We start from the raw sequence: 22,803 nt of genomic DNA, 5'->3' as shown, positions 1-22,803 counted from the left end.
TAGAGAATTTGAAAACAACTTGAGACGGCGTTAAATTTATCTCTTCCCAAATGGATAGGAGGGAGACTGTATTCTCCAAAATTATGTAGCTCATCAAATCAACTGTCTGAGACAGCATTACTGGACAAAATTGTCTACATATTCTGGTAGAGAAAAGTTCCCTGAAAATGGGCTCCAGCACAAGTTGAAAGCTACCGTAGGAAGACTAAATCTGTGGTCCTATGATCGACCCAGAATAGATCCTGCAAGATTATCCTGGAACACATATATTTACCTTAATTCATGAAAATTGGGACTGTTTTATTTGGAATTAAGAACAAGCATCACCTCCTTAAATTTACCAAAAGGCCTCCCAGCTTTTCTAAAAAGGAAATGAATCTTGTTATATTGTGCTTAGTTAAATCATTAGGGTAGATATTTTAAATGATACTCATTTTAATAATAGATTAGAATATGTATGTTTTTGGTGAATATGTATATATGGTACAGAATATTAGATATTAAAACATCCAGATTAAAATAATTGTGGCTATTAAGCTCTTTATTATCACCCTCTAGCCTAAACTTCCTCACAAGTTGGCTATGAGAATAAAATGGTGGGGAAGGACAATGAGAATAAACTGACATGAAATACATAAATATTGTTTATTACATGTTTTTACAGCTTACTGAGAAATCAGATTTCAACAATGACAGAACCTGCCTTTTCTTTAGATAACTTATTTTTTGAAGGACCAGGCACAGCACAAATGTAAGTTGGCCCAGTGATTGGTGAAAAATACTGATAATTTAAAATATGGTGTCAATATTGGCAGCTATGTAATGCAGTATTGGCTGAATACAGAGCCAATCATGTATCCTTTCTGTACAATGAAATACCAATCTCCATTACATTAATTGAACATCTCTGTTTAAAAACGGTTCTTTTAGAAATAATTGATACCTATTACTTTCATCCTTTAGATTTTATAGGCTATGCTGATACAGCTTTGAACATTTATTCCACAGTAAATGATTTATTCTATTTTATATTTGATCCTTTTTGAAGTTTGAATTATCTTACAAATTTGTTCTGCATTTAAATTGTTTTTCTACATGTAATACAGTTGTACAAGCAGAAAACCTCTGGGTCTTTGGAATTATGGCTGCCCACCATTGGTCACCACATAGCAAATTCATATTTAACTGAAGTGGGTTAACAGAAACCTCCAGTGTTAAATATAACACTTTTTAGTCAAGTGTAATATTAAAATAGCAAATTTAGAAGTCGATATGTTTGGTGGTTTGTCAGCAATTTGGATGGAAAATCTTAAAGGTTTTTTTTTGTATATGCATATTTTGAAAGGTATGTAGAAAATGAAGAGCCAACAAACTGGGATATTGCACCTGTTCCATCTGTTTTTGAAATTCCACCCACTCAGGAGCTACAAATGGATTTTGCAAAAACTAACCAAAAAGGTAGAATCTGTGATTAGTATTAATATGACAACTCATAAAAGTTAAAATAGAAAATAAAACTTAGTATCTTTATTTTAGAGAGTTTGTCCTGATAAACACAAGGAATTAAATCATATATGATTTAATATAGATAATATATGATGATGCTTCTGTGCATATATTGAATCTGTAAAGCTATTTGCTACCTACTCCAGGAGAAAAACCTGGAGTAATACTTTGCCTTAGACAAAACAATTGTAACTGTTCTGGGAAGCCCCACCCTGGACTGCCACATGAAGTCATAGCTGACCCAGCAGTACCATGCAAAGCTGCAGCTGCTCCAGGAAGCTCTAGTTGCCCCAGCTTGGCAGTGCCATGTGAATCCATAGCCATCCCCAAAAGCTGAAATCATCCTAGCCCGGCCCAGCAATGCAACACAAAGCCCTAGCTGCCCCAGCCCAATACCAATCCCATCTGCCCTAGTTGCCCTGCCCTCTGAGGCCCCAGCCTGCTACCCTCCACTCTGCTGCCCCAGCCACTTTCATCATCTTCTTTCTCCTGCTGCTGACTAAGCACACTCTGCCTGGCCCTTCGCTAGCTAGCTGCTGGCCACATGCAAGCCTATTATATCATTCTTGTGGCAATTTATACATTTCATTGAATAAAGTAAATGTATGTTTATGTGTTTAAATAATGCTATATGGTAAGTGTTTTGGGGTGGAAATCAGCTCAAAAATGAACAGAAGGTTCACATGTGCTTCAGTGTATGAATATCTTCTGAAATGCCAGTCTATAAAAAGAGGAGGAATCCCTTTATTTAGAATTAGGAATTATTTATTGGCCAAGTGTGATTGGACACACAAGGAATTTGCCTCCAGTGCATAAGCTCTCAGTGTACATACAAGTAACAAGTGATAGATTATGTGACAAATTATTTTAGATTTTCTTAATTTTACTGTGGTGTTCTGAATTTATATTTTAAAGTGAAATTAATTTGAATTTATACTTTGCTTTATATATTTTGAAAGAATATTATGCATGACATATGCAAGGAAGATATAAAAATTGTTATCCATGTTAAAAAATCTTAAAAAATGAGTACACTATAATCATGATTGAACTGACAGATTAATGACAAGCATGACATTGTTTATTTTTAGAGGACTGCTTATAAAGAGAATTATAGTAACTACAGACTAAAATTGGGGCAGGAATATAGTATTTTGGGGGGCAACAAATTGCAATCAAATCCATTGTTCTCCATGTCTTAATTAGAACATAAGCAGAACTTGTCTTATAGAGACCTTTAGAAAATAAATATTAATTAATTTTCCAGAAGAAAATGGTGATGAAAGTGCTTGTTCAACATTCAGGAAAAGGTATGATTCTATGCCACTTTTAATAATTATCAAAACCGTATTACTCTTCTTTCGAATGTAAAATATCTGAGAACAATATTTTAGTACAGTGATTGGATATGCCTTAGGCAAAACATCTTTTATAGGAGTTTAAACACAGAATTTAATTTATTTTAGTTAAGAAACAGCTTATTTGCCAAACGTCTATGGAGATTGTCAATCACTGAAGTCATGGTTGTCCCAAAGATGCTTTTTCCAAAAGGCAACTGGACTTGTTTTTGTTTTGAAAACATCCCAAGAAGTTTCTACACCCATTTGCACTCTGATTCAGGTGCCTGAGAATACAGATAAACCCCCACGTGGCTCAATGACTCTCAGAGTGCTAACATCCAGATGACTGCAAAGAATATAAATTCTTCTACCAATCAGTTAGAATTGAAGACGCTTCTTGGATTAGAAGCTAAATGTTTCATCTTTGGGACAACTGATTTGCCATCACTCTTCAATTTGCTCACAAAGACATAGTCCTGTGGCATCTTACAGAATATAGGTTTGTAACCCAGGTTTTATAGATGTTAGTCATAAAAATTTTACTACATTAATGGGAATGTAACATCCCATTAGTTTGGCATTAGAAAGTAATTTTTAATGATTTATTTCAGCTCATTAGATTGTCCTTCTTCAAGAATATGTTAAGAAAGTCTTTCAGCTAGGCTGAGTTCAAAGAGGGATGCATATCTTCGTTTATTGAATGTATAGTGATCATTGAGTTTTTCCTTCATTAAGTACCCAGATATAAAAAATGAAATGAAATGAAAACAAGAAAGTAGTAAGTTAGAATGAAAGCTTTTGCTTCCTTCTGTTTTCTTCTTCAGTTCTTTGAAAACTTTGAATTACTGCATATCCAAGTTATGTAATTTTTCAGAAGCTCAGTAGAAATGGATGTTATGGAAGACTGAAAAAGCAGATATATATATATGAGAGATGATCTGAGGAATACCTCTCAGCAAGAGAGCATACAATACTTACCTGCACTAATGGACCGGTCAACTGAATAATCAAAGTTATATAAGTTGTTTATAAAGTTTTTTAAAACTAGTTACTAGAAACAATGCAACAGAACAAATATATATAACTGTCATATAAAAAGGTGTGTGTGTTTGTGTATATTATTAAAAAAAATCCTTTGCATTCTTTACAGCTTATTTAAACCAGCTTCTTATACATATGCAGATAATACCAGGGGAAAGATAGAAATGGATACATATTGCAATATTATTAACAACAAAGAGATGAAAAAAGACTTATGGAAAAATAATGTGCAGATAGTCCAAAACTCAGATTTTAATTATCTTTCTATAAATAATATTTTCTCTGCTTCTACAAATACAAAAGAAATTAAAAAAGCACCATGTATTTTAGAGAACTCTAGTATGGAAGGTAAATTATACTTTTTTCTACACTTTTTCCTGCAAAAAGGTACTTTAATTACAGTTTTCATGCAATAACTATGAATAATGTATGTTCATGAACAGAATCAGATTCAGAAATACAGAAAGTTAATCTGTTAGAATTATGTAAACAAAGCTTAGGGTTAGGGCTACACTACTTATGTAGAAGGTAAATTGGATAAATTAGGTAAATTCAAATTAGTAAAAAACAAATCACAAAAAAGTATACATAAGCTAGATAACACTGAAGTTGTTATAATAGGGTACAAGAAAATGCCAGTCACATAGAGTTTAGTATTCCTCTATTTTAAAACCAAATAAACAAATAGATGGGGGGGAATATTATTTTTACCTTCACATATTCTTTTCTCTTTTGGTTCCATCCCTATCAATTTAATCTAGCTATATAGCAATGAAGAAATATCAAAGTACAGGTGGTCCTTGTTTAACAACCACTCATTCAGCAACTATTCAAACTTACAACAATGCTGAATAACTGACACTTATAGTAGGACCAATGCACAGTTGGGACATTGCAGCATCCTGTGGTCATATGAATCATGAAGGTTTGATTATATCAGAGAAGCTTTGTTTAGAAACACCCATCAGAGAAGCACCCAGAAACAATTATAAAGATCAAGTTAGGGTTAGAAATTATTTAAATTGGAGTAGGAATATATTTTATTAATGCCTTCAAAGAAGCTTTTTACAAGCATTACCTTCTTGTAAGCTATATTTTGTGAATACGTTTGTTATACTTTTATAAAGCATGGAATCATAGTTTGCAGATTTCAAATTAATTCAAAACACTTATCTCACCAGATAACTTTTGAAAATTTTAGATATCAAGTAAATTTGGTCCAAAATATGTTTTTATTTGTGCTGTTTAAATAAATATTGGCTAATATCAAGTATAATGTGAATGTGAATGAGAAAGAAAGAAAATTAAACCAACATTTTTTTTTTGTTGTTTTGTTACTAGTAATATCCAAAAATGACTCCGTGATTTTGAGGCCTGTGACTGAAATCCGTATCCTTTTATAAGTTATTGCTATAACTATATAACATTTCTTGGATGTAAGCAATAGCACTTTTAAAATCCAAAAATTCATCATGTTGCTAAGGGGTTCCTATATATGGCTGTATAATATCAGGAAAGCTAATTGAGCAAACTCATCATTATACCAAGGGTCATGATCCACAACATGAATAATAAACATCTCTACGTTATTCATAGATTGAGGTACAGTACTATTATATGGCTTTAGTGGCCCATTAGCATAGCAGGGTCGTTGGATTAATTTATCCATATAAATCAGACATGTCAAACACAAGGCCCGGGGGCCGGATCCGGCCCGCGAAGTGGTTTCATGTGGTCCGCGGAGCCATCCTGGAAACAGTGAGGGAACGGCCCCCACTGCCTTGGCCCTGGCCCAGAGACCCTCCTTCTGCCAGAGACCCTCAGATCTGTCCCACTCCTGCCCAGGCCCCCATAGGCACCCTTGATGCGAACGATGTAGAGCTGGCCATGCCCACCCAGTAGGCCATATGCACTCTAGCCACGCCCACCCAGTAGGCCATGCCCACCCAGGCCATACCCACCCGGCCCCTTGAGGGCAACCGCAATGCTGATGCAGCCCTCAATGAAATTCAGTTTGACACCCCTGATATAAATGAATAATGTTTAAGTTTCGTAAATTAATCAGTAATTTTATAAATATTTATTACAGATTTTCCCCAAGACATTTGTTTTCTTCTTTCAGTTTTCTCTTGTGTTTATTCCTTTGTTTTAAGACCTATTTTATGAAATGCAAGCAATGTGGAAAATTCGAAGGTTTTATGCTTATGTTTAGATAAAATTGTACCCGTACTTCACTCAAGTGTTTCCTTAATACGAGTTTTAAGCCTCTCAATTTAGAAATATTTTCAAAGAATTCCCTTATTTTAATTATATTCAATCTAAGGCTTTGGACGATGTAAGTATGAGCTAATTATAATAACACTGGTATTAAACAATTCTTACATTCTTGGGAAGTAACTATAACAAAAACTTTAAGACAATAAATAAATATCCAGAAGTAGACTTCCATCCTCATCACCCAAATGTCCTGCAGAATAGTAGGATCGTAAGCACATTCTTCAAGACCAGGAGGTCATTCTTTATTTTAGGAAGCAAGGTTTTATGCAGTGTAAGACATTTACTGAGGAGAAGCATTATCAGGTTACATTTACATCACTTCCCATTAGGTGGGAACCCTCAGTGTCCTCTGACCTTCGTACCAGGAAAGATGTTCCTATAAGAATCTAGGAATCAAGTATGTAGGACTTTAAAGGTGACAACAAGACTTTTTAAAATTGCAAGTAAAAGGGGAGCTAATGAGGTGACTACAGTATTGGTGTTATATCGTTAAATCTATTGTCTAGAGTTGGGATGGGTTGTCACATTTTAGATCTGTTATAATTTCTGGTTTATCTTCAAAATTAACACATAAAGATTGCATTATTGATATCCTACCCTTATAATTCAGAAAGGTTCTCAAATGACACATCTATCAGACATGGACAAAATGCTTCAGACCATTGCCTCAGCTCACTGCTTTATCAGGAACTGCAAGTTCAGGAGTAATTTCTAGTTACACACCTGTTTCTTTTGTTGTTGTTAGCTGCGAAGTCGTGTGTGACCCATCGCGACCCCATGGACACCTTTCCTCCAGGCCTTCCTGTCCTCTACCATCTTCTGGAGTCCATTTAGGCTCACGCCTACTGCTTCAGTGACTCCATCCAGCCACCTCATTCTCTGTCGTCCCCTTCTTCTCTTGCCCTCAATCTTTCCCAGCATTAGGCTCTTCTCCAGTGAGTCCTTCCTTCTCGTTAGGTGGTCAAAGTATTTGAGTTTCAAATTCAGGATCTGGCCTTCTAAAGAGCAGTCAGGGTTGATCTCCTCTAGGACTGACCGGTTTGATCGCCTTGCAGTCCAAGGGACTCGCAGGAGTCTTCTCCAGCACCACAGTTCAAAGGTCTCAATTCTTTGGCGCTCAGCCTTTCTTATGGTCCAACTTTCACTGCCATACATTGCAACTGGGAAGACCATAGCCTTGACTATACGCACTTTTGTTGACAGGATGATATCTCTGCTTTTTAGTGTGCTGTCTAGATTTGCCATGGCTTTCCTCCCAAGGAGAAAGCGTCTTTTAATTTCTTGGCTGCAGTCCCCATCTGCGGTGATCTTGGAGCCCAGGAAAATAAAATCTGTCACTATCTCCATTTCTTCCCCATCTATTTGCCAGGAATTGAGAGGGCCGGATGCCATGATCTTGGTTTTCTTAATGTTAAAGATAATCCTATTCTGAGTCAGTTGGAACCAGTAATAAGTCAGATTTATCAGCAACGAACAACAACTTCAGGTTGCAGGGATTTAATCTGAGGTTGTTAAAGCCCATCAAAGCTCTAACAACCTCCAGGCATCAGGTCAGGTCCTTACCCCATCTCCAATCTGGTCTGGAGTGTTATACAATTGAGTATCATCTGCAGATGATGGCACATCATTCCAAACAAATGGATGATCTCACACAGCAATTTCATGTACATAATTACATAGCATTGGGGAGACAGTTAGGGGTGCACTTTCTCCAAGATCCAATAAAGGTGGTTCAGCAGGGTGACTGATGCGATTTCCAACTCAGTCTGAAAAGAGTCTGGAAAATCCATTTTTCCCAGAACTGTCTGTAGCTCTGGCTTCACTACCATCTTACAAAACTTCCTTATAGCCAACCTTCACCTGGAACAGCTTGACCAATGCCTCCTATCATATTCATGTGTCCTGTCACCATGGAAATGCAGCATCTCCCTATATTGTGCTCCAGAGATTTGCAGTTTGTTATCTTCTGTCAAAATATATATCCACTGTGATTTATAGCAGCATGCTAAAATCCCAACAGACCTCCTTTTCTTCTTGTGATCTATGGCCTATGCTACAGTAAAGAAATATTTTTAAGAGTATAATGAGCAAATTTAAAAGATATATTTTCCAAAATCTTTTCGAATGTCATAATTGCCCAAAGCTACAGTCTTATACCTTCTTATTTTGGAATGAAGTTTTTAGTTTTATGGGATTTATCTTTTGATAAATATTATAAGATCACAGTATAAGCAATTTATACAGGAAAATACAATATTTCAAACTCCTATGTTGATAGGGATGTATATGATTGACAATTTTTATTGTATATTTGTAAAGACAAATTAAATATTAAAGACATTTATCAGCCAGAAGGCTCAAACCCAGGAAGCCCCCAATGGCACTTGCACAACATCTGCCCAACAACTTTAACACTGATTCCCAATGGAAAGCCAAATGGGTCGCTGAACGCCCAGACATAGGTAGACACATAAATGACCCCACCAAAAAAAGTGCCAGGCTTTGAACTACCACATCAGGAATGGACAATCCTGAGTAGGATTTACACCTCACATGGCATCTGCCAGCATTCTCTGTCTAAAAGGGTCATCGTATCCTCCCCTCAGTGTGAGTGCAGGGTCCCAGGTCAAACTGTAGATCACATAGTGACCAGTTATAAGCTGAGGGCATATACCGGTCCAGTATCTGATTATTATTTTTTAATATAAGTGATATTGTGTGATTCAATGGTTAGATAGCCTAGACCAGGGGTAGGCAACCTCGGCTCTTTTATGAGTCATGGACTTCAACTTCCAGAATTCCTGAGTCAGCTAACTCAGGAATTCTGGGAGTTGAAGTCCATGAGTCATAAAAGAGCCGAGGTTGCCTACCCCTGGCCTAGACATTGGTATTTGAACATAAATCTTTTGAACATTTATATTTTATTGTATTTTACTAATGTAGCTGAAATGTTAATATATTTTGCTAGTCCATATATGATATGTCATATGCTATTTTTCTCCTATGTGCACTATTTCCTCCTGGGACTTGAGAACTGGTTTTATGTAAGCAATGTTGTTTCAGACCATGCCACATAATCATTTTAAATACCATATATTATTCACAATTGTTCATTGGCAAATGTAAATTAAAAAAAATATATATTCCAGTTTAGGCTCCTTTGCTTCTCGTGTTTTTTTTAAAAGTGGCTTTTTAAAAGTCAAAATAGGTGTTGTTGGCTGGTGTGCTATATTTTACTATTTGTTACTGTTTTGTAGCTCCTTTACACAGACAGAAATTTTGTAATCTGCGCACCAACTGGTTCTGGAAAAACTGTAATGTTTGAGCTTGCAGTTACCAGATTATTAATCAAGGTGCCAATACCTTGGTTAAATATTAAAATTGTATATAGTAAGTATACTATTTGTTGCAATTATTATTACTGCTCATAAAACTATTTTGTTTTTGCTTGATGTTTTGGTTATTGCATGCAGCCTTATGGCAGCAACAAAACTATGTTTATATATTTTAATAATGATTAATTTATTTTGTTTTATAGTTACGCATAATGTGGTTTTGATTTATTTTTTCATAAGTCTGGTTCTGGAAGGCCTCTTAGGCCACTAGTTAGAAACCTAGCTGTGCCCTTTCCTGATATGATTCAATGGGTAAAGTTGTAGATATAGGAAGATCTTCCTCCAAATCTTAGTCTGCTGGTCTAAACTTTGCTTCTGTCACTTTATACTGGAAATTCTTCCTACACAGAGAAAGGTAACCCTTGTTTTAAGCAGACAGTGCTATGTAATGATTGGGCTACACTCTTTCGGCAGTGCACAGAGAGGCAAAAATAGTTCTGCTCAGGGAGCAGGATATCCTTTGCTTTCGTTGCCTTTTTCTATTAAAACATTTATTTTATTTATTTCACTAGTAAGAAAAATAAATCCAGAAGCTCCAAATTTGCTAAATATTTTTGTACTTTCTAGTGGCACCAGGAATAGGGCTTGAATCCAGCAGTGGCAAGGTGTCGCCTGGTCCTTTTCAATATGTTACTTTCTGTACTGCCATCAGAATAATTGCCCTTTACTGATGGCAATATATAAGTTTAATAAAATAAAATAAATAAATAAAATATGGGCAAGTTAGCAAAAAGAAATTCATGAGATATAACAGCATCGCAGCCAATCTCCCCAATAATGTAGAATTGCTCTTTTTAAATGTTGGTTCATTACAAAATTAATGCGTAAACTAAAATAAAAATGTATGCTCTTTAAGAAAAAACTTGAGAAAAAAGTTTAATATTTTAAAGAGTATACAGTTAAGGTTCAGTGAAAGAAGTAGAATATATAGTATATGAAAAATCATTTAGAGTGTAGCCCTAACTTTGAATTTGAAGTTGTGAGCGGAAAAAAGCGGAAAAGTATTGGGGATATTGTACTGGAGTTATTTTGTGGATGTCTTGTTCTCTCACAACACTTGGTATTGTTTTTAGTGGCTCCAATTAAAGCTCTCTGCAGTCAGCGCTTTGATGACTGGAGAGAAAAATTTGGACCCATTGGACTCATCTGTAAGGAGCTAACAGGAGATACAGCAATGGATGACTTATTTGAAATACAGCATGCTCACATTATTTTGACCACACCAGTAAGTTTCAAAAATTAGTTAATGTTGGCTTGCTAACTAGAAATATTCAGTACCATTCAAGTTATATTTTTATGTTTAGAAATAAGCCTGATCAGTCTCCAGTTGATTTATCTATAGTTTCACTGTGAATTGGTCACATGGCATGCATGAGAGGTTTCTTTGCTGTTGCATAGAGTAGCATCGGCTACACAATAATTAAATCTGAAAAGTGAAAATGCAGCATTACTCTGAAATTCTGTTTGAATTTGATCTGCAGTACTTTTTTATATTAAATTGCTGCTAGCTTGAAAAGAAGACATTTTGAAATAATTGTTAGTATTTATAACGCTAAAGCTCATTGCTAGGTGTAGTAATAATAGTGATTGACAGTACCAACAGTATTTTTAACCCTATAAAACAGAAGATTTAGATGGTATTACAATGATTTTTCCCCCCTATTCTTTAGGAAAAGTGGGATAGCATGACTAGAAAGTGGAGAGATAACTCTTTAGTTCGGCTAGTGAGACTTATCCTCATTGATGAGGTAAAGTAGTAACAGATGGCTTAAAATATAGTGATGGAAAGCAATATATGTTTTTATATACAATTGTATTTAATTCCATAGGTACACGTTGTAAAAGATGAGAGCCGGGGTGCTACTCTTGAAGTTGTGGTCAGCCGGATGAAAACTATTCAGTCTTCTTTCTTGCAAAGTTCTGACAATCCTAGCTCAGTATTTCCCATGAGATTTGTGGCAGTTTCTGCAACGATTCCAAATGCAGAAGATGTAAGAAACATGAATTAACTTTTCTTTTTATACTTTATACTGTACTTTATATTTCAAAAATATTTTTTTCTCTGTTCAACTGCTTGCTATCCAAAACCAAACATCAAAAAAGAAAAAAAATTATCAGCATTTATCAACTGATTTCTTTATTGTTTTAAAGAAAAGACAGTTACAGTACTTTAAATTTAAAAAGCTATCCTTGATGGGCAAACTCTGTCCATCTCTCATATTTGTTGAATATATTACGGGTTACAGTACTGGCAATCGAATGACTGGATTCCAAAATGCATCGTGGGTCATATGTTTGTAATATATGTGCTTAGCACAGTGAAGGTTTCCATTTCACACTGTCATCTCTAAATATTCAATTTTTTTTTTACCACAAGTCAGTGTTCCATAATATGTCCAATACTGTATGTTACATTTTCAGTGTCATTTTTATCTGGTGAGAATTCTGGATGATTGTTCCATGAACCATTTGTTTGTTTTATTGGCTATCCATGATATGATCAAGAGTTTTCTCCAAAACCAAAGTTCAAAAAAGGCAATACTTTTTCTATCCAGCTGTATAACCTCAGTCAGCATGACTTTTGCAGGATTTTCTGTCCAATAGTATATAGTTTGGTAATTCATATCTTGACCTTTCTCCTGCTTTGGGGCAATCCACTCCCATGTAACACCTCTACTCCGCGAGCTGCATTGGCTTCTGGTTGCCCTCCGGGTGAGATTCAAGGTGCTGGTGATGACCTATAAAGCCCTAAATGGCATGGGTCCGGGATATCTGAGGGAATACCTGCTGCCGGCATCAAGTTCCCTTCATCCTGTGCACTCCCACAGGGAGGGCCTTCTCAGGGTGCCGGCGGTAAAACATTGCTGGCGGATAACACCCAGGGGGAGGGCCTTCTCAGTGGGTGCGCCTGCCCTTTGGAACCAGCTGCCTGCGGAGCTTAGGACTGCCCCCGACCTTTGTTCATTTCGCCGGGACCTGAAGACCTGGCTCTTTGAGCTTTCCGGCCCAGGCTGACAGTTTTAATTGGGGTTTTTTATATTTTTTCAGGGATTAAATTTAATCTTTTAAATTGTTTTTAATTTTTGTATCAATGTTTTAAGTACCCTGTAAACCGCCCTGAGTCCTTCGGGAAAGGGCGGTATATAAATTCAATAAAATAAATAAAATAAAATAAGTTTGAGCATCACCTATTTTCCAGGGGACACCTCATCTGTTGTCCATTCCATGAACTACTGCACTTGCAGCATGTTCCCGATTAAAAGCTCATTCAATCAGTTTTGTCCCTCTTGATGTCTAGTCTGAATCTGTTTCATAGTAGTTTTAACCATTAATAAAGAATAAGTTCATTCTCTCTTCTGTGACAGCCCTTCAAATATGATATGCAGACCCTGTCATATCTCTCCTGATCCTCTAATGCATTAGACTACTATGTTTCAAAACAAAAGAATCTAAAAGCAAAATTTGACCCTAATCATTTAACCCTAGTGATTTCTCTCACTGTGCTTATCTAGCTAGCTTGTCCTAAGTAATCCCTGACTCTCATAGCTTGCAACCTTCAGTCAGAGTTGTAGAAGCACTTCTTAGCTCCTGTTGGCTCTCTACAGATTTTTGGTTTATGCCTCAGTGCTTTATCTTACCTCCAACACCAAAATATTTTGGCCTGCTTTTACCATGGGTCCCACTCTGATCAGGTAGAAACCAGTGGTGGGATTCAGATATGTGAACAACCAGTTCTCTGTGTGGATGCCGCTTCCGGAAGTCCATTCTGGGCTACCAGTTCTGCCAAAGTGGTGCAAACTGGCTGAATCCCACCACTGGTAGAAACTTTTATTGTTCCTGCAAACAGTGCTTTTATGTTTCCAAAAGTTTTTCTTGGCTCAGATGTATCGCCCTTCCTCACTTCCTGTGTCAGAAATGGTTATCTTTGCTCTTATCACAACCCCTCCTGCTTGAGCATCTCTTGGTTGTGCGTTTCTCCTAGAAACTAGCCTATCAAACCCATGTGGTTATTTTTCCAGTCTCCATTTTGCTTACATTTTTCTGCAATCAGAAAAGTTTCTTCTATGTTTTCTTTCCCTTGGTCCTTTCTGACTGATCTGCTTCTTGTTACGTCTAGCTACCTCCCTGTTATTTGTCTCAAGATAGATTTTTTTAAAAAACAAAAGGGGAAACAATGTGTAATTTCCTCCTGGTTTTCCTCAGGAAAGTTCAGTCAGTATTATTACTACCTGCCAAAGGCCAGAATACCAGAAACAGCATAGTATTTGTCCTCTATAGCTAAAAAAAAGAGAAGTTATCCCAACTTGCATTTATACATGCTTGCATTTATAGTTATGGATTCTCCAGCCTGTTTGCTCGGACATCTAGGATATGTGTACTGGCTATTTGGTTGAATGTGGAGGAAGGAACTGTTTGCTATATCCTACTTGAGTGAATAAGGGATCACTCATTTACTACATTCATAATGCTCATTTCTGATTCCTGTTGTGCGTGGAACAGCCAATAAATCAGTGCAAGTGACTTTGAAATTGTATTGTTCTATTTTCTCAATATTTATATTTACTGCAGTTTCTACTCAGTTTTTCTGACTGTTATGACAGAGATGCAGTGATTGAATATTATACAGAACATCTAATATCTTGCATATAAATAACATTCTCCACTCACCCATCTTCATATAAAGTAGGAAGCACTCTAGTAGAAAGAGTGACATGTAGGCAGTATTTAGCAGTATTAGCTGTTAAAAGGTAAAGGTAAAGGTTCCCCTGCACATGCGTGCTAGTCGTTTCCAACTCTAGGGGCCGGTGCTCATCTCCGTTTCAAAGCCGAAGAGCCAGCGCTTGTCCGAGGACGTCTCCGTGGTCATGTGGCCGGCATGACTGGATGCCAAAGGCGCACGAAGCGCTGTTACCTTCCCACCGTAGTGGTCCCTATTTTTCTACTTGCATTTTTACGTGCTTTCGAACTGCTAGGTTGGCAGAAGCTGGGACGAGTAACAGGCACTCACTCTGTTACGCGGCACTCGTGATTCGACCCGCCAAACTGCTGACCTTCTGATCGACAAGCTCAGCGTCCTAACCCACTGAGCCACCGCGTCCCTTCATTAGCTGGTAAATCTTGGTAAAAATTCTGGAACAGTACTTTGTATTCATGACACAAATAAACACACTGAATACCCAGTGCAGTAAATCTAAAAATATTTCTGCCAGTGGAGCTTTCATGATTAAAGTATAGTTCCTCTTGAGCAAGTACTTTCAGGACTGCAGCCCAAGGCATCTTTTCCCCATTTCAATCCTAACATGTTTTCTTTTCCTTTAAAGATTGCAGAATGGCTTTCAGATGGCAAGAGGCCTGCTGTATGCCTGAAAATAGATGAAAGACACCGTCCAGTGAAGCTTCACAAAGTTGTGCTTGGATTTCCCTGCAGTAGCAATCAAACTGCATTCAAATTTGACTTAACACTTAACTATAAAGTAGCTAGTGTTATTCAAACGTATTCTGAACAAAAGCCAACACTTGTGGTATGCATCACAATTTCCCCCTTAACAGTTGTCATGTTCTAGTGTACATTTCAGAATTATTATAAACAATGGATTTTCTTATTTACAGTTCTGTGCCACAAGGAAAGGAGTTCAGCAAGCTGCTTCTGTACTAGCAAAAGATGCTAAATTTATTATGACTATAGAACAAAAACAAAGGTACCTTGTAATACAGGCTTTCTCCTAGTTACAACATATGCAGAGTCTATATGTAGCAAAATCTGTGTTTCTCATCAATTTATAATGGACTACTATATCATCACTACCCCCACAATAGCATGTGGTGATTAGATAATGAAGTGATTTTGCTAAGAATGTTTTCCATAGGACTATTTCAGGGAATGCAAATTAATAGCATCGGACCACTTACTTATGATATAGTTAAAGTCATCCTTTTGTAAAGTAATTGCTTTTGGAACATTTAAAGTAAATCTCTCTGCCCTCTGCAGTTATGTAGCAGATACATAAACAGAGCATTAGTGCTGAATATTTTTATTGTTTTTTAAAAATGGAAATTTTCTGAACTAAAAGAGTTTAGTTATTGCTGTCATGAAATGGGTGAAAACCTTTTAGCTTTATCAGGTGAGAAATGGGGTTCTCCTGTTTTTCATCCCTGTCCAATCTGATGAATGATGAAATAAAACAGAGTGATCTTTCAAAAAAACCCCACACACAACTATTACTTTTTTTGTACTTATTTAATGACTTATTGCAACTGCCATATTTTCTTGTTCTCTCCCTGAAGATTACAAAGATCTGCAAATTTAATAAAAGAAGCCAAGCTCAGGGGTATGTAAGTTATGCTAATTGGAGAAACTATAATTATTTATGTATAAGGGGAACAAATCAACAATATTTCAAGTTTGAATTTCATTTGTAGATCTCTTAATTTGTGGAGTTGCTTATCATCATGCTGGAGTAGAAATGTCTGATAGAAAAATAATTGAAACAGCTTTTAATATGGGAGATATACCAGTTCTTTGTGAGTACAAGACATTTCAGAATAAAAATAATTTTAATACTTCATTTCTTTAAAAAGTTAACAGTCAACCTGTTATTGAATGATTGATTAGTTAATTGATTAATTATGTGCTATCACATCAGTGTTGACTTTCAGCAACCACATGGATAGAATTTCTTCATGACAATTTGTTCCTTTCAGCTCTCCCAAAAATGCACTCTTTGCTATTGTAACCTTCTTGCTGCTGGTCATCTTCTCTTTCCTTCTACTTTCCCCAGCATTAAAGTTTTTTGCAGAAACCTAAATTTCCACATAATATATCTAAAGTAGGATAGTTTGAGCTTGGAGTTTATTTTTTAAAACTAGGATAATCTTAAAAAACATTAACTTGTAAAAATGGAATTTGTTATGATAGTTTATAAATGTGGTATGGGGACAGAAGGGCAATTTGGCTTGCAATTAACTTTCAAAAGTAAGACTTAGAATAGGTATTTATCCCTTTTTCACTTAATAATATTGAAACTAAGTATCATGATGAGATGTTCTGTTTTTTGCACTTTTATTTTATATTTATGTGCTGTCATTTTTAATTATAACTCTGGAAAACTCTGGTTTCTGGATTTCTGGGAGGGCCTGTTGGTAAATTAATAATTATTTTTTTAAAAAAAATTGCTATTCAAAGTTATCTAAATGCAAAGGCAACACAGCATGGAAAAGTAATCATGGTTATGGACATGAAGAAGAGGGCTTGGAGTCAAATTCCTATTTTGTTGCAGATTTTCTGAATTTCAGTTTCACTAATTAACTTCTTATAGATATTTCATTACCAAAGTAGTAACATTATCAGTTTTTTGACTCAAGCAAATGTGTTTGTTAAATTTTATATGTGTAAACTCTACTACCTTGTTCAGAGCACTGATGATATTAGCTACTTTGGTAATAAAGCATTGGAAGAAGAAGCAAAGATCAGCAAACATCAATATCTCAAAATTTTAATTGGACCTACAGATATCTCCACTTCCCAGCCTTTTGGATATATGTGCCATGTATAGTACTTACACTACTGCTGCATATGATATATATGCAAAATGAAATAACTTGCTACAATTTGACACAGTATTTGAGTATACTTGATTGAAATATAGAGGTGTCAGCAAAATATAATATATAATGTTATGATAGAGAATTGAAAGTGTAAGTTTAAAACTTTTTTTCCTCACTTCATTGTATTGAAAGGGAGAAAGTCTAGTACATTATAAAAATATTCAGTTTTTTAAAATTCATCTCTTGTAACATTTTAATATTTGATTTTTGCAGTTACTACTAGTACACTTGCCATGGGAGTAAATTTACCAGCACACCTGGTAGTTATAAAATCAACAATGCATTATGCTGGAGGAATGTTTCAAGAGTACAGTGAAACTGATATTTTGCAAATGATTGGGAGAGCAGGAAGACCTCAAGTAAGATTAATTTATCTTAAAGCAACTTTTATATGACATTAGTAAAATTTAGCATTGGATATGTTTGGTGTGTGTGGGTGTGTGTGGGTGTGCGCGCGCGCCTTGGAGTCATGGCTAACCCTTTGCAACTGCCTCCATTAATCCCTGATGTCTTCTTGGCCAGCTTTCAGAATTGGTTTGCCATTGCCTGCTTCCTAGGGCAGAGAGGGTATGACAGGCCTAAGGTCATGCAGCAGGCTTTGTACCCAAGGCCGAATTAGAACTCACAATCTCATTGTTTCTAACCTAGTGCCTTAATACTACACCAAATTATATCTCACGTTTGATATATTAATTATGTTGTAAATGAATGCCTCACCATCTTATTTTCAAAGTTTTTTATTAGCACATTAGAGCTATTGTTGAAAAATTAATATAGCTGAGAAAAAATATGGTTGTTACTAGAGTTTAAAATTGAAGGTTAAATGTTTCTGAATTAACCTATAAAACATCAATAGGAAAAAAAAGAACTTGCTTGTTAGCACTAGCTAGAATGCTCTAATTTTATATTTTAACTTTTGCAACTGATAAGCAAGGCTGCAAGAAAAATGCATATGAAGTATAATGCTGGCAACTTTACCATTTTGTGTAATTTTCATATAAGTTCTATTTCTAATATAATATTAAAAATATCCAAAACTTGCTATTTTTAATGTTCATTCTGTGAGTTTATGAAGAAATTATTAGAGCAGTGTTCAGCCCATACTCATATATATATGTATATGTATATGTATATGTATATTTATATGTATATAGTTTTTATAGCTTGGTAAACAACGTGTTGTCTCGATTCATATATTTAACAACAATCAATAAGTTAATTTCTATGATTCCATAGTCAACATACTAACTAGTGATACATTTCTTTGATCTTTTCTTCTTCCAATAATATTTTCCTTTTACCAACATTGAGTGAATACAATTCTTAATACTTTTGATACATACAAAGTTAAATATAAATATTTTTGTAATATTTATAAAAATAATATTAACATCAGTGTATAATATTTTTACAAACAGCTTATGTTTCAATTGTATTTTCAAAAAGTTATTTTATTAAATCACTATAAGTCCTGTTTTCAAAGTTCTTATTTGAGCTTAATTTCCCCACAATATTCAAAACATTCTTGTCAATTATAATTTTCTCAAAATTAATTACATTTAAGTGTCCGGACAACATAAGCCATCCTAATATTTTTACATTTCTCATATCATAAAAAAAGAAAAAATACTATACTACTTATAAATCACATCCCTCTTACTATAGAACCCATTTATATCCAAAATTTATCTATTCTTTTAGCCATATTCAAACAAGTGTTTAATCATATAGTACTCCATCTGATAATTCAAGTCATCAGATCTCTTAAATCTAATTCTAGCCTTCTTCTTTTGCCCAATACCTTTCCGAGTCAGTGTGTTCAGCTTGCCAGGGAATTCTTCCTGTATTTTTATGAATGTTGTTAGGAATGCGGAAGACAGATTAGGTGAGATACTTTGAGGGGGAGTTTCACCCATTTATATTTGTTAAAGAGCTTCAACTTTCCTTCTCCCTCAATTTTTCTTTTCATTTTTTGTCTCCCTCCTGATGTCTCTATAATCCATTTTACCAGATCTTCTTTCTTATTCTCTGGTTTATTTTGAAGTCTTGAAAGATAGAATGCCTTTTCCATTTCCAATATTATAACAGAAACTTGCAGATTTTTCTTTGCCTGTGCTGAGTTGTAATTCCCTTCATTTGTAGTCTTCATCTTTAGGTCACTTTCTTCTGATTTGTGTTCAATTGTCTGATTTATTTGTTCATTCTTTGTTGTCATTTTATGAGAGTTTTTTAGTTGTGATCCTAGGTTAAAAATGTGCTCATTTATGTCATTAAATTATTTTTAATCTCATCATGATTTGAAACAATTGTCATTTGAATTAGGTGCAACATAGCATGCATTGCCTCCTGGAAGATATTTGTCTTGTCTTAAAAATATTACTCCTATAGGTCTCTAGCATTCCAGATTGGGAGCTTCACAAGAGTCTTGGGTGTGGTTCCTTACCACTTTTAGTTAGGTATGCAACATCCATGTTATCTCCCCCCTAGAATCCAAACAACAAAGTCTTGTGTAGTTCTTATCTTTATGTATGGTCTTTATAGTCCAATGTGTTTCTGATTGTCAATCCAGCACTAAAAGCAATATTTTATAATGGTTCTTCTATTCAGGGGTCCTACAATTATCAATCAGCCAAAATTTGCAATCCAAAATGTTCAACCACCTAAAAGCAATCCAGGTGCTTCCCCCCTAGAAGAGTAGCCAAAAGTCAAGGTTTTTCTTTCACTGCAAACAATTCTTGAGCATGAAAGTCACAGCTCAGTAAGTGTTTATAATCCAAGAAGGTCAGCAATTTTTATAACAATTGTAGTTCTCACTCTGTAGTAGATAGCCCAATGTATTTTCTCTCCTCTGTTCCCATCTGTTCTTTGTTTAGTTTAGAGTCACTGCGGATCAAAGAGACAGGTTGTTATCTGTTTCTGGGCATCTTGCCAGTTTCTGAGCCAAAGCAGCTATAATTTTATACTCTAATCCACCAGTAGATATCAGTAACTCTTCTTTTTCCAACTTTTAAAACAGAAAATTATTTTCTTATAGTTTCATCAATACTCTTTCAAAGGGAAGATCTCAACAATTTCCACAATTTTCAGGTTTGTCCAGACTATATCTTTATATTAAATTCCATTTCAATATGTTTCCGTTCGCCATAAAAATTAGAACCGCTTCCAACTATGGAAGGGTTGAACTGTAGTCCCCTTCCTTCTCACTTTTGGAGGATTTTTCTTCTTGAGGATCTTTTCCAGGAAATCAGTTGCAAGAGAGAAGAGAAAAGATCAGTATTCTCACCCAGTTTCAAACACGCTGTTCACTGCTGTTCTGGTTAGTGCTTTTGGATTTTGGCTGCTAGTAACTTGGGCTAGTCACCATGGTGCAGCTAGCCTTTCTCCTGTCAGTTTGGAGGGCTTCCCCCAGATCAAACAGATCGACCACTGTATTTCCATGATTGACCAGGGGTGTGTGTGTCTTTCTTTGTTGCCTCTCCAGGGCGACTTTAAACCCATTTAGGGTCCCCTGGCAGGACGAAATCAGGTGTTGGGGGCAGAGTCCCACAATCCCTCAGCCATGTCGTGATTTTCAATAGCAAATAATGTCTTGAATTAACTAATAATAATAATAACAACAAAATTCTTTCCTGAAGCTTTTAGAATTAAAAATCCCAAAGACCTCAGCTTACTTACTTCCTATTATACTTGAAGGTGTATTGAATATATATATATATATATATTTCCACAGTTTGATACAACAGCAACAGCAGTTATCATGACAAGGCTAAGTACAAGAGACAAGTATGTTCATATGTTAAATGGTGCAGATACAATAGAAAGCAGGTAACTAAAATTGTTTTTAATATATAGCTAGAAATGCTGTCCATATTTGTTTGATTATTGCTAAAAAATGTTTCTCTAGGTTCATGAAGATAGGCCTATGAGGAAAAAAATTTGGAAAATCTTAGTATTTTAAGCATGAACCAGAAGAGTAAGCAATAAGGCAAATAGACCACACAGTATTTTCTGTCATAATCTGAATAGAAGAGAAACAAGTTTATGTTGCAATCCTTCATATGCAACCATTTGTAGTATAATAGTAGTAATATGAGAATTGGAATAAGAAAATACATAGGATTCTTTATATTCTTTTTTTCTTAAGCAGCTTAGAAGGAGCTTTGGGATTGTTATGCCTTGAAGATTGGTGATCAGGTTCTGACTAAAGTATTTCAGCAAAGTGTTTCATATTTGATTTCATATTTAGAACTACTGTCTCAAGCTTCTATCATTTGAATAAAATGTACAGTGTACTTGAGGTATTATAAGTTTTGCTTCTGAGTCTGAAAATTTCAGTTAGAGAATTCAAGATCCTTAGAAGAAATCAGACTGTAGTAGGCCTATGCTGAAGGCTGCCAGGTTTTGTTGTTTTTCCTTTGGATGACATAAAAATGTATTTAAGCTCTCCCATAAAGAAATGAAATCAACTATTTACATCTTAATATTTAATATTAAATGTATTATTCTTTTAAATGTTTATATTTAAGGGATTCAGCACTAAATTCCAAATCACTAGTTCTCTATTTTATGCATTTAATTTGTATCTTATTTTTTCATTTTCTCTCTCTTTTTATATTAGTTTGCACAAACATCTAATTGAGCACTTAAATGCTGAAATAGTGCTTCACACCATCACAGATGTGAACATAGCTTTAGAATGGGTGAGATCAACTTTCCTCTATATCAGAGCTTTGAAAAATCCAGCTTATTATGGTAGGTGGCACTTAAAATTTGTGAATTGAAATAGACAATTTAAAAGTGATGTGGTAATTTCTTATGATAAAACAGTTTTCTGTTGGGAAATAATTTATAGAAAACATTAAAGATATGTCTTATGCATTTACCTTTTCAGTACAAGTCTAGATGATCAGAATGTGTAGTCTCTTATTGCTTATGTTCATCTTGAACATTCTTGAGCAAGCTGGGAACTGAGAAAAAATTTCCAGAAAAAAAAAGTTCCCCAGTGCATCCCTATGGGAGATGGGCGATAGTTTTTAGCATCTCCATTCTAAACTCCCCTCTGTCGTTCTTATTAATCATATGACCAAGAGCAAAGAGTGGACAGCCTGCCCTGTCCATTCCAATGCATACTTATATACAGGGCTTTTTTTCTCATAGAACGCTCAGAATGGCGTTCCGGCACCTTTTTTTTAAGGATTCTTTCAACTTTTGCAGAAGCTGTGCTATTCCCTCTATTGGCTTTTGAAAGCCAATAGGGTCTTTCTTTGTTCTCCTTCCGGAGAGGGAGCTGCTGCTGCGGTGTCAGCTGCTAGCAAAGTTCAGAGGAGGCTCGCAAGGCTGCCCGAGCTGCAGCTTAGCAGCAGGTGTGAAGGAAGAGGGCCTGGCAGGGAGGGGAGGTCCATTAAAGTGTGACACTGGGCCTGTCTGTCACCAGATCCCTGCATTTCTTAATTTTAGAACCATGTAGGATTAGCAAGGTAAACTTTTCTTCAGTTAAAGTCCTCTTTTGTTCATTTCATGGAGACATCTGGGTAGCCTTTATTTTTGCAACAGTATATAACTGGTTTGCATTGTCTCCTTTATGATGTCCTTACGTCCCCATCCCCAACTCCCCAATCTAACCTACATCTCTGAGATTT

General features: G+C 35.5%; 1 protein-coding gene across 1 annotated transcript in view; it reads left to right on the top strand.

Moving 5' to 3' along the window:
• Nucleotides 1-689: 689 nt before the first annotated feature.
• Nucleotides 690-22,803, top strand: part of HFM1 (helicase for meiosis 1) — a gene marked incomplete at both ends in the record, with an annotated part of 62,593 nt that continues 40,479 nt past the window's right edge. The window contains 18 exon segments of the mRNA XM_083358151.1: nt 690-751; nt 1,346-1,458; nt 2,748-2,753; nt 2,756-2,816; nt 3,671-3,708; nt 5,229-5,276; nt 6,152-6,222; nt 9,422-9,554; nt 10,633-10,784; nt 11,230-11,307; nt 11,389-11,550; nt 14,881-15,081; nt 15,170-15,258; nt 15,845-15,888; nt 15,980-16,081; nt 17,378-17,523; nt 20,895-20,989; nt 21,783-21,916. Coding sequence (XP_083214277.1) covers nt 690-751; nt 1,346-1,458; nt 2,748-2,753; nt 2,756-2,816; nt 3,671-3,708; nt 5,229-5,276; nt 6,152-6,222; nt 9,422-9,554; nt 10,633-10,784; nt 11,230-11,307; nt 11,389-11,550; nt 14,881-15,081; nt 15,170-15,258; nt 15,845-15,888; nt 15,980-16,081; nt 17,378-17,523; nt 20,895-20,989; nt 21,783-21,916 — 1,735 coding nt within the window.

Source organism: Vipera ursinii (genome assembly GCF_947247035.1).
Source record: "Vipera ursinii genome assembly, chromosome: 3".
In the NCBI taxonomy this organism is placed as follows: domain Eukaryota; kingdom Metazoa; phylum Chordata; class Lepidosauria; order Squamata; family Viperidae; genus Vipera; species Vipera ursinii.
Note: the sequence above shows the minus strand (reverse complement) of the source record. Positions and strands in the feature narration are given on the sequence as shown.